Raw genomic sequence first — 13003 nt, 5'->3', positions numbered from 1 at the left:
AGTTTCAGGATTGTTCAGTAAGGCAGAGAATAGTCTACAAAAAAAGCAATAATAAGAAATAAACCAATCATATTTTAGTTTGCTGCAACCAGATCAGTAAAACAATATCTCATTGGTTGCTAGCGCTTGCAGTAGTTTGTGCATTGTCTTTGGTCTTTTGCCACCAAATTGCCTGAGAGACAAGTAGATGTGGTGACAGATTTCCTTTAAAAATGGAATAACAAAAAGAAGAATTTCTCGACACGATTCTGCCTTGCAAAATACTGAGTGTTTCATGTACTGTCCACTTGTCTATTTCAGCTGTGTTGTGGACGAGATGGATTTCTCCAGCATGGAGCTGGATGAGGCTCTGCGAAAGTTTCAAGCACACATTCGCGTTCAGGGTGAGGCTCAGAAGGTGGAGCGTCTAATAGAAGCCTTCAGGTGAGGCCTGTATAACTTGTAGCTTGAGCAGAAACCCTAAAAGTATCGTGTTTTTTACTAACATCAAGTTATTTTCTCCACCATAGCCAGAGATACTGTATGTGTAACCCGGACATTGTGCAGCAGTTCCATAATCCCGACACCATCTTCATCCTGGCCTTTGCTGTTATCCTGCTCAACACAGACATGTATAGCCCCAGCATCAAACCTGACCGCAAGATGATGCTGGAGGACTTCATTCGTAACCTACGAGGTCAGAGAACTGTGCCTGGCTAGTTGCTTTTTTTTTTCTTTCAATAACTTAACTTCATTAGAGTAGAAGTAGGGAGAGTTCAGGCAATTCTTTCTGGGAAATATATACAAATAACATTCTCCATCATTGTAGGACTGGCAGGGTGAAAACAACCAGTTGACCACCTTGTGATAGAGACAGTTCCCTGTAAGCCCAAAAAGGTGTAAGACACAAAGTATGCCACAGTGATTAGATGAGAGGTGGGTGAAAGGACAGGGTTTATTGTAATACAACTTTTCACATCTTCCAGCATCAGCTTCCTTGGTGCCTCATTCAGTCAAAGACATCAAAGAAGGTGCTAAAAGACTTCCCTCTGCTAGATGCTGCGATTGCAGGTCAAATATCTCTATAATGCTCAGCATATCACTAACTACAAGTCATGCTCTGAATGATGTCTGAATAATGATATATCCAATTTATCTGATTAGTACTGGCTTGAGGGGGCCAACGGGTCAGCCCTGTCCTCCCCTGCTCTCCATGAATGACTTGTAAATAAATGGTCCACTTACTGGGTTTTTAGTGCATTCCATGGCCTTTGCCATACTGGAACATTTTTGAACAGCTATGGCCACCTGGGCATCCTTGAGAAATGGCTGGTACACTTTAAAAACCCACAGGGTGGAGAATTTGCTTATAGAACTACCACACAAAAATGGCAAGTGTTTTTTCCTTAGAACATGTTTTATTTTCATGTATTTCCCAAGCAGCATTGACTCCATTCTCCCTGCTGCCATTCAAGTGAAAATGGAGTGCTCCACCAAAACCACTAGGTCCTTGCTGATGAGACCCAGCAGGCTAAAATAGTATTGTCCTGGGGCCCTTGTTCAGGTTTAACAAAAGCCCTTTACTGTTGGTTAAGGTGTCTTTCTTTGTCACAGCTGCACTTAGAACTCCTTTTTAAAATATAGCAGAAAAGCAGTAAAACGGGATATCTCCTTATGGCTTTTGTGAACCTTTTTCAACATATCTTCCCAGGAGTGGATGATGGAGCCGACATTCCTCGAGATATGGTCGTGGGAATATACGAACGGATCCAACAGAAAGAACTGAAATCCAATGAAGATCATGTGACTTATGTGACAAAGGTGGAAAAATCCATCGTGGGCATGAAAAGTGTACGTTTCCTTTTATTTCTGGATTATCCAAAGTTTGAAGTGGCTTCAGCATCTTACTTGGATCTGTTTGGCTTTCTTTAAGTGGGTTTCTAAAGATGTCCAAGGAGAGATGATTAAAGTTGTTGGCTACTAATAGATCCAGAATCATAAGTCATAAAACAGCTGGTGGGCGAGGTTTATATGCAGAACAACCTTGTCAGTCAACAGCATGGAATTGGCAAGTTTACAGATTTACCACTCTCTCTCTCTCTCTCTCAGAAAGTGATAAACCCATTTAAATACTTTTATTTTTTTGCAAAGCATAGCAATCAAAATTTATTTAAAAAATAGGTACACTTTATTTTAAAATATTAACCTAACCAACAATGAAATTTTAGTTTTAGATTGAGTCTGGTGTGCTGAGTCATTCCCTGGCATCTTATATGTTATGGACTGTTCCAGCCCTCGTTCTGTTACAGTCTTCATAATATAAAATGTATTTAAAATCCAGAAAGAATAGTGAGAACCCATCATAATAGGCACAACAGACACGGGACCCCATACAGAGACACTCCAACATACACTAAACTATGAACTGACTGCTCAGAATGGACTGGCCCTTTAAACTTGTGATTTCATCAGTTATCTGCTAAGAGACAGTCAAAGAGGTGGTATAAGAGGAAGTACAAATGGCCAATGTGGCAACCTAAGATTGGCTTTTGTGTTCCTCGCAGGTCCTTTCTGTTCCTCACCGGCGTCTGGTTTGCTGTAGTCGTCTCTTCGAGGTGACTGATGTGAACAAACTGCAGAAACAAGCAGCACATCAGAGGGAGGTCTTTCTCTTCAATGACCTTTTATTGGTAAATATTAACAAGCAGATATCCCACTACTATGCTTGTCAGGCAGAACCATTTTTCCACCCTGTGTTCTCACAAAGAATACCTGTCTCTCTCCTTCAGATCTTGAAGCTGTGCCCCAAAAAGAAGACTTCTTCCACCTACACGTTTTGCCGAGCTGTACCTCTCCTGGGGATGCAGTTCCATCTCTTTGAGAATGAATGTGAGATATCTTTTTCTGTGTGCGTTTAAGAAATAATGACTTTATGGTCGTTAAAGTGGAGTAAAATGTTATATATAACTAAAGCCACCCCTCAGTCCAGTTAGTCATTCATGTCAGGTTTTTTTTACTGCTTACCTGGAGTTCTGGATACACCTGCATTTATATATGCCTAAAATAACAGCAATATCTCATTGGTTGTTAGAATCTGCAGTATATCGATGATTATTGCTAAATGAGCTCCTCTTGGGTGGAGTAAGAAAAATCCTCCCCGTCGTAGAATATTCCTGTTACTTATTTGTGAAAAATTTATTTTTAAAGGCTTTTTAGAAGTTTTGGATACTCATGCATTCATTTATGGTTTGGAGCCCTATGGCCGATACTGATATGGATAACATTTAGAGTTAACATAAAACTTACCACATGAAATGGACCTGAAAGTGTGCCTTGGTCTAACGTACGGTATACCAAAATAAGGGGGCATACCCTAGAGAAGAAATGAGAAATTAAATTAAATAAAATATGAAATTAGATGAAATGAGTAATCTGTGAGTATGAATACTTTGTGAGATGCCCTAGAAAGAGTCTGGGAGGGTGGGTATTACACACAGGAAACCGACAATGACCACAGGCGAACGGGCTGGTTAAATACCCCCCGGGCCCCTCCCATAAATTCAGGCCACCATACTGGCCTTCTTATATATACTTAAAATTCAGAACGATATATTACTGGCTGCTTTGAGCTTAAGTATATCAATGATTATTGTTAAATGAACTCCTTCTGAGAAAAGTAAGCTAAATTTTCACCTTACCAGAATAGTCTTGTTACTCATACATAATAGGAGATTTTGAATGCTTTCCTGGAGTTTTGGATATTCCTACTTTTAGCCAGCCTGCTAACAAAAAAACTGAGCAATGTATGGCCACCTTCAGTATATTGATCATTATTGCTAAACAAACTGCTTGTGGGCAGAGTCAGGAAAAAATCTGCACAGTAGATGAATAGTATCGTGAACGTTTCTGCAACCTAGTCTTGTGAGTTGATATCAAAGCTTTCCCTCGCACTTCCAGATTACCCTCATGGGATCACCTTGGTCAGTCCTCTTTCGGGATCTGAAAAGAAGTTAGTTCTGCATTTTTGTGCTCTTGGCTCGGAGGAACTGCAAAAATTTCTAGAGGATCTGAAGGAATCTATTTGTGAAGTAACAGAGATGGAACAGATACGCATTGAGTGTAAGACATTGGTTTGTTTTTCTTACATAAAGGGGACATGTCTCCTTTTATTTATTTATATTTTTCAATTTTTTTCTTAAGCTTTGATATCATTACACCACAGCTTTAAAAAGAATATGTAATACTGCTTAAAAAGTTAACATGAAACTTTGCTTGTGGAAAAATACAACAATGCTCTCCAGGTCAACATTAGGTCAGTATTCAACTGTATACTGCTAGCGAATATTGTTGTAGACTCTCACCTGTTTCCATTTTGTATCATATTTGCTAATAAATTTAAAGTCCAACTTCTGGCTCAGGGTTACAGCGCTCTCCACCCCACCCCACTTTTCTCCACAAAAAGGGGGATGAGTGCATGATGACCTGCACTCACAGGATTTCCTTGGTCCATGGGAATGAATAATGCTGGACATTATTCAACCATGAAGACTGTGGACAGCTAGTGGCCCCTTGCATTATACACTGCAGTGTTGTATACCATGTTTGTTTTTTCCGCTGACTGTTATGTCTCATGTTTGCAGGGGAGTTAGAGAAACAGCACGTGGTGAAGACCACACCCGCCAAATCAAACGGATCCCAGCTGGACTTTCAGCCTAAGCAGGATTCCCCAATCGGTGAGTGGTATATTCCTGCAGTGTCACAGCCTTGTCCCTCCTCCTGATCCGTGAGTTTCCCCCAATCCAGCTGCTCTCCTATTTTTTTGTCGGCCTCAGTGGCCTCCATCTGTCCTTGTCTGTATGTCCATCCTTTTCATTCCCGACAGTTTTTCTCTGTCTTACATTGGAAGAGTTTCCAATCAGCTTTTCCCCTTTTTAATATAACTTTTTTAGTGATGATTTTTAGAAAGGCTTTTCTGTGTTTCTATGGTGGTCTGCTAACCACGACCACTCTCTGTCCTTTTTTAGAGCTTCTCTCTGTAAGTACCTATAGACAAATGAGTGCACATGAGTGCCAAGACACAATTCATCTGACCTCTGTCAACAGAGTGGAAAGTAAAGGAGATAGATATATAGGTAGATAGATAGATAGATAGATAGATAGATAGATAGATAGATAGATAGATAGATAGATAGATAGATAATGCTGTGTTCATTACAACTGGAATATTACAAAGCAAGAGCACAAGTAAGACATTTTACATATCGATCTTGCCAGTATTTGCACTTACTGTTGAAGAGTGTCAGCTATAAACCATTGCCTCCCATAGAACAATGTGGTCAACTTGTGATGGAGGCTCCTTCAGTTGGCCATTGTGCTGCCTAACGGGTCTGCAGGATGCATGGGCAGACCTGACAATGGCCTCCAGGACAAATGAGGTTAAATCTACACAGAGAGAAATAAAAACCTAGCAAGGGTTTTGTAAAATGCAGGGGATTATAGGCAGAGAAGATGGGATAATGAGAGGAGGTCATTTATTTTATGGCAAAACTATCTTCCTTCCCATAGAACAAGTGTGGCAGCTATCACTCTGATGCCTCCTTTGATAGTTAGTACAGAACGATAGGCTTCCCAATGATAAAAATGTCCAATATCTCAGTCTGTGTGAAAGTTTTACAACCATAAATCGGTATGTTAAAATGTTATTATCAACTGTCACACAGTGTGTAAAATTAGATTTTCGGAGCTCTGCAAGTTATAATTAATCGTGGAGGCTTAGCTACTAGTACATGAACTGTCAGCACAATATGAGACAGACCCATTTTCCTTCCTTTATGTTCTCCTCTCCAACAGAGACTCTCCTTGTCATCTAGCCATTACATATTACTGCTTTCCATATCCGTCTTCTGTCACTGTCACCTTCCCTTCTTCCTGCGTTCCCCATTCTGACCCTATTTCTTTCCGTTTTCCCGTGCTTTCACCTCCGTTCATTCTCTTTTGCCACTGTCTATCACTTTCTTTCTTTTATTTCCCTGTTCTTTCTTCTATCGCTCTCTCTTGTTTTCTTTGTATCTTTATTTCTCCTCTTTCTGTATCTCTCTGTTCATCTTCATCCTTCTCTTTCTTTACTATTTTCTTCTTTTCTTTCTTTCTATCTATATCTATCTTTCCTTTTCCCCTCTTCTTTTTTATCTTCACTTTATTTCCCCTCTCCTCTCTTTTTATCCTCTATCTACCAATCATCTTCTTTCTGTATCTTTCTTTTCTTCTCTCTTTGTATCTATCGTTCTTTCTCCTTTCTTTCCTTTTATCTTCTTTTCTATTTTTTACTCTTTCTCTCTCTTTTTCATCTCTCTCTCTCTGACTCTCTCTTTCTCTCTCTTTCTCTCTCTGACTCTCTCTTTCTCGCTCTCTCTTTCTTTCTCTCTCCTGCACCTAAGTTCACCTCATATTTTGAAGGTAAGCACGAGTCACCTGAGAAGGACACAGGAGGCGTGGTGGAGGTGAGTAGGGCTATAACACAACAGGGCTGTGACACCAACCAATCACAATGCTCCATCCTGCGCTGCTCACCCATTCCTCAGCTCAGGACAACAAACTAACACCTTCTGTGGCTAATCCTTTTCCCATAGACACATGATGATGATGTAGTCACCCCATTACCCTCACAATGTCCCTCATTAAAGTGTACCTGTTGCTCTCAGACATTGGAAGCACCCATTTTTGATGTAAATATAAATTCTTTATGATTCTATCTAGAAAACCAATACTTTTGGGGCTTTTCTTAGGAATATAATTATTGTGTTGCCTGCTAGGTGTCAGTCTTCCAAGAAATGGAATCTTTGTTGTTGTACAAGTAACCCAGATATTTTTTTGCATTTTCCTTTAAAATAACTCAGGAATAGCTCCTCCATCTTGAAAACCAAACCTGTCAGCCATTTTGTATACTAAAGTTACATTTAGGAAAAAGATGACAGCCTTTCTGGCCAAAAAAGTGCCCAAATTACCAATATCTCCAAAGGCAGACAGTACGTGAGTACCTTTGTTATTCCTAATATTCTGTGGACCCTGGTAGCCCCCCAGTCTCTGGTGACTGCTGCACAAAGGCTCAATTTTAAAGAACTCCCCCCAGTAATCCAATGCAAAAGTCTCAATAGCTAATAGAGGCCCTTTCATTGGTCCTCTCATTGTATTGTAGAATGTCCAGTCTTCACAGGTAGGACTTAGTGTTCCCTCATTTTGTAGGTTAGCCAAACACATCTAGAACTCTAGCTTCCAGGTAGCCAAGCATAGTTTGTATCACCATAGCTTAAACTGAAAACCATTTTGTCAGTTTATAACTCAACAAAAAATTTGGCTGCTTAGTAAGTAAATGTTGGTACTTGCCAACAAGCCATACTTCCTTTGTCACCACAGATGTGTTTTTTGACCCTTACCAAAGTGGTCTGGATTGAAAACATATAGGTAAGGTGTTTTTAGGTCTGAATTGCCCCCAAGCCCTGTCAGTAACTGGGAGGGCATTGTGATGTCAAGACTCCTGATTTGCATTCTTGTTTTGGGGCAGTATCTCAGAAAGCACTTAAGCCATTGGATAAGCATGACAGCAAGGCAACTGACAGCACTGATCAGCACTGGCTTCCTCCATATTCAATTGAGGCTTCCTTTAAAAAAAGTCAAAACTTAATGCTTGATGTCTTTAGCATGTACCAAACAAGCACCTTTGGTACAATTATTGCTTGAACCAAGAAAATTGTTAAATCCACTGTGATAAAGTGACAGGTACACTTTAATTCCTAGTTCCTTTACTTTGCAGACCACAAAATAGGTTCCACCCCCCCTTTAAAATATGTTTTCATGAGCATTGTTTGCAGATAATCAGCACTGGTAATAGCTGGTAATTTGTTTTGTGATAGTTGATTTCAATTTTACAGAAATTAATAACATTTTGCAAGATTCTGCATGATTTTTTGACAAATATTGTTTTGCCTATACTCTAAAGCTGTTTTATATTGCTTATGGGGGAGGAAGATATGGTGGTCTGCAATATAGATTTTGCATTATTTTCTAATGCAAAATGACATTTGAGGCTTCAGGGCCTGGTAGTGACATCCCCAGCATGCCACCCGCCCCCAAAACACCTAGAGGATGTAGCCTTTTAGGACTGTTAGCTTCTGGGGTAAAGGGCAGCCAGGACTAGCACGTGGGAAATAGTCTTGTAACATTTAATGCTTCTTTGGCTGTTTCTAAACTAGGTGTCAATTCACAACAGGCTTCAGACGTCCCAGCACAGCGCCCCCCAGGGGCCAGAGAATGGAGCTCCGGGCAGCACGGCTCCTAATGGGCAGTGGGAGACTCTGCAGGCTGCCCCCTATGACCAACTCATGCAGTGTCAGCAGATTGTCAAGGTGATTGTGCTGGACACACCCGGCCGGGCAACGTCCTCCCCCGACCAGACTGTCACCCGCTACTTGTCTGGGTCCTGCACCACTACTCCCCTGCGTAGCGTGGGAGGAAATGTCCACCAACCCCCATTACCCCCGCCACCACCCCCTTATAACCACCCACATCAATACTGCCCTCCAGGAGTCCTTCTTAGAGAACGCAGATATTCCAGTGGCTCCCGGAGTCTTGTTTAAGCAACGGGTCACTTACCAGTCTTCTTGGACTAATCTGCTTGCACACATACCAAACCTTGCACATTTATCACTTGCCCATAATCACAAAATCCTCATGAGCACCTATCCTTGCACACAAAACATCCCTGCACAAAAAATAAAAAAATATTGTTGCACACTCATGTTGATCTCATATACTCTCCTCAAACAGGCATTTCTTGCACACTTCTATGACCCTTTTTTATACCCCTCAAAAGAGTTGAGCTTGTGTATTTTTAGTAGGTTTGAGCTCTCTCCACAATTTTATTATTGTGGAGGAAACTTTGTATGATCAGCCTGTCCTGGACAAGTCACTTCGTTTTGCCCTTGTGTTTCTTCCACCCACCTTAACCCAGGGCTGTTGTATAAAATTTCACGTCTGGATCTTGTGGAAACTGGCCCCTCCTCTCCACTCCGCTGAAAATGGATTGACCTGCAAAAGGTTTGCAAAAAGACGAAATTACAAATTCGCTTTTGGAAAACACAACTACCCGTCAGAGGAACTACGGATCAGCCACCATACCAAAACAGGAATATTTGTGAAATGGACAGAAGATGAACTAATGCACTGCATGCCATGCACTGATTAGATCTTTGTGGACATACCTTCAATGTGAATGCTTTTTAGCTTGGTAATGTTCTGTGCAGTAAGGAAATTGTTGTACAATGTCAGTTCTCTTCGAGAGCAAATTCTACTGTCACGGGTTCAGCAGTTTGCACAAATTCACGATTAGCCATTTTGCAAAGGCAGATGCAGAGAAGAAGAGGAGCAGAATACAATTAGTTAAGACATACTGTATTTATTGGCGTATAACATGCACCTTTTTCACCCTGAAAATCAGGTGCAAATAGTGTGTACATGTTGTACTCTGATACTGCAATTTGGGCTGCCTAGGAGGAAAAGGGGAGGGGGGTGGGACGAGAGCCGTCAGATTACACACAGCGAGAGTCTCCTGTTTACTCAGCGGCCTCTGTAATAGGAAGTCCCGTCTTCTGGGCCGGCATTGGACCAGTGTTCTGTCTATCATAGAAGCAGGTCCATGAGGTGGGACTTTATATTAAAGAGGCCGCCGAGTAAACAGGAGATTCTTGCTGTGTGTAATCTGATGGCGCTTGTCCCACCCCCCTCCCTGTCCCCTTCGAGGAAGCGGTAATCTGAGGTGAGGCTGCAGATGGTATTGATCAGGCTGCAGATGGGCAATGGTGAGGCTGCATTGATGGGCACTGACTATTATTTTTCTTCAAAGTTCTTTATTAAAAATTCCTTTTTAAAATTAAGGTGCGTGTTATATGCCGATAAATACAGTATGTACTGTCAAACTTAAGGCTTTTATAAACCCCCCCAGCATATCAGCAGGTCTATGAAGTACCCTTGTTTTAAAGGGAAACTGCAGTGTCCCGTTTATTTTTTATTACAGGTACTTATATAGCGACGTCAAATTATGCAGCGCTTTACATATATATATTATATATATATATATATATATATATATATATATATATATATATATATACATTGTACATTCACATCAGTCCCTGCCCTCAAGGAGATTACAATCTAGAGTCCCTAACTCATATTCATACATACATACACTAGGGTCAATTTATACAGAAGCCAATTAACCTACCAGCATGTCTTTGGAGTGTGGGAGGAAACCAGAGTAGCCTGCTGTAGGCATAAGTGAATATACATGGGACGTGGGGGGGTTATTAAAATTTGAGCAGATAGAGTCTAGGGCTGCTGTGCATAGTAACCAGTCAACTTGTATCTTCAGCTTGTTCAATTAGGCTTTACAAATAAAAGCTTGAAACTGATTGGTTGCTGTGCACAGTTGTTACACATCCTGACTGCTCCAGTGTTAGTAAAACCACCTCATTGTGGATTATTTTCTTAACATTTACCCATAATTTAATTGTGACTTAATTTTTACATTTATTAATCTATATATGAATTGCGGCATTCATTATACATATTTGTAAATGCTTCCACTATCACCCACCTCCATGTTAGGGAACACAATTAGCATCTCCGCTTAAAGACTGCTGTAATTAGCTAATAGCTAGAATTGAATCAATCAGAGCTGATCCATAGTCCCAGGGGGATGAGTGGCAAAGGATATTCACTGTGCAGCCCTACTTAAGAAGAAGAGCCTGAATATTTAATGAACAAATATGGTTGTCTTAAATTATATAAATATTTGCAATCTGTAGATAGAAACAGGGTTTTTAAAGAGTTAACACTAATCAAGAAGACAGACATTTAATAAGCATTTAATAAGCAGCACATTCCCACATATATAACACTATAGTTTACTTTTAAGTGAAAAGATGTTGGGTAGAGATGAGCAAATCTGAGATTTTTTGTCCCCAAAATTCCATGGAGATTTCAGCAAAATTTTACTATTTTGGCAAAATGGATAGAAGTGAATGGGGAAAGTCAAACTTAAAGTGGAAGTAAACCCTTTTATAATTTTCAGCCAAGGAAGCTGCCATCTTGGCCTCTGTTTAATCTTCAACTGCCATGATGCTGCACATGTGATCAGTTATGACACCAGCCATTGGATGCTTTGACAGTTTGGTTGATAGCACAAGCAAATGTGACAGTTAGCAATCCCAGCATACCAGGGATGTAACTGTTTTCTGAAACCATTAAACAATAGGTTCACTTCCGCTTTAAGGTGGTTTGTGGTGGTTTTAAAGGGTGGCAAGGGCTTTAAATGGCTCATAAGTTTTATGGAAACTCCTTTCAGCTTTCCTGGACCTGTTGTTGCAGTAAAAAAAAAAAAAACGGCTCCTCCTTACCCTAATTTTTTCACAGTTAGAAAAATCTGAAAAGAGAAAAGTAAAATTAAAAAAGTAAAGGGAAAGTACACAGATACAAATACACAAACAAAGGGAAAAAAAAACACAAATACAAATAATACTAAATGAAAAAACAAAACTACCTAGAATACACCACCTAAAAAAACAAAAAAAAAACTCTCTAAATAAAGAAATATTTTTTTAGCAAATTTTACCTAAGCAGATCAATGAAGAAAATTGAAAGTCTATCCTCCAGCAAAATTTTGCAGACTGTAATTTAGCAGCAAAATCACGCATGGGCAGTTTTAAGATAGAATCTAATAATGATAAATCTATTGCAAATGTACAGAAAAAATATATTTTTTAATGGTCAGATTTTTCAACATAAACTACCATTGAATTTACCAGGAGAAAGCTAAGTAAGGATCATACATTTTTTTTTACAATGTAACTTCTTCACCTATAGTGAGGTTTGTCTACAAAATAGAACAAATATTTTTTGTGTGGCACATATTTTTCTATAGCTCCTACGGTTATAGGGATCTTGTGATCTTCAATTCTGGGGGGTCCTGTCTGTCTACCATGATGGAAAGACTCTGATCAATCTTACTTTCCTAGCTGTTTTAAAAAAATATATAGATATATGTCAGATCAGTGAGTGGAGCACTTGGGGGCGGGTAATGTCTTTCATTCCTAGAAAGAGCTGCGATAAAGGGAATACAATATTAAATATTAATTGGTAATTTAGGTCATTATCAGCATTACTGTATTGCCCCTGGAGCCATGCTCCCTTTATATTACTTACTGATCTTAATTCAGAAAGTGAGAAAGCCCTTGGCAATTGCCCATTTAATATACTCCTGTTTTTGTTAGTTGTTATAACATAATCTATTGCGAGACTGTTACACTTACTGTAATGTTTAATAACATAATATGAAATAACATTAAATAACATAATAACATAAAATCCACATTTTGGGCTTTGTAGTTTCACTGACCATTCCCCATAATGCTCGCTGATATGGTGTCCCGGTATTATGCACGAAACAACATACATGATGTGGGCTTATAGTAGGCCACATTTTTAACCACTTCCGGACCGCTGCACACTGATATAAATACGTCCTAACTTTGAAGAGGGTTATCTTTGTTATGGCAACAGCTAGCTGCCATAACCCTGGTATCCTCTTTTTCTGCCAGCGGTCCGGTTTCCGATAATAGTGGTCTCTGCGGCGGATTCGCCGCAAGATCACTTTTAACGGTGGCCGGAGAAGGGCCCTCCGCCGCTTACTGGAGCCGTCGGCAGCGGCGGAGGCGATCGGATCCTGTGTACGGTATGGAGACGAGTGAGGGGAAGATGGCCCCCACCCAGCTCCATACCATTGCAGGGCGGGAGCGACGTCAAAACGTCACTTCCACCCATAGCTCTTATAGGGCCATTTTTTTTTATTGCATTTTATTGTAAATTTGAGATCTGAGGTCTTTTTGACCCCAGATCTCATATTTAAGAGGTCCTGTCATGCTTTTTTTCTATTACAAGAGATGTTTACATTCCTTGTAATAGGAATAAA

General features: G+C 40.1%; 1 protein-coding gene across 6 annotated transcripts in view; it reads left to right on the top strand.

Annotated features, from left to right (window-relative positions):
• IQSEC3 (IQ motif and Sec7 domain ArfGEF 3) overlaps positions 1-8769 on the top strand; it is a 142264-nt gene extending 133495 nt beyond the window's left edge. The window contains exons 6-14 of one of the 6 annotated variants that reach the window (XM_077468962.1): positions 301-423; positions 510-676; positions 1691-1830; positions 2544-2669; positions 2769-2868; positions 3937-4098; positions 4620-4712; positions 6436-6479; positions 8229-8769. In XM_077468962.1, the coding sequence (XP_077325088.1) occupies positions 301-423; positions 510-676; positions 1691-1830; positions 2544-2669; positions 2769-2868; positions 3937-4098; positions 4620-4712; positions 6436-6479; positions 8229-8612 (1339 nt within the window). In that variant the 3' untranslated portion in view covers positions 8613-8769. Of the gene's footprint in view, positions 1-300; positions 424-509; positions 677-1690; positions 1831-2543; positions 2670-2768; positions 2869-3936; positions 4099-4619; positions 4713-6416; positions 6480-8228 lie in introns of all 6 variants that reach the window. The other 5 variants (XM_077468964.1, XM_077468966.1, XM_077468967.1 and 2 more) reach the window with 5 other exon arrangements.
• The last annotated feature ends 4234 nt before the right edge of the window (positions 8770-13003 follow it).

Source organism: Lithobates pipiens, unplaced genomic scaffold (assembly GCF_037356315.1).
Source record: "Lithobates pipiens isolate NorthernLeopardFrog02 unplaced genomic scaffold, aLitPip1_a1.2 Scaffold_8, whole genome shotgun sequence".
In the NCBI taxonomy this organism is placed as follows: Eukaryota; Metazoa; Chordata; class Amphibia; order Anura; family Ranidae; genus Lithobates; species Lithobates pipiens.
The sequence above is the reverse complement of the archived record's forward strand: the minus strand, read 5'-3'. Positions and strand labels throughout refer to the sequence as shown.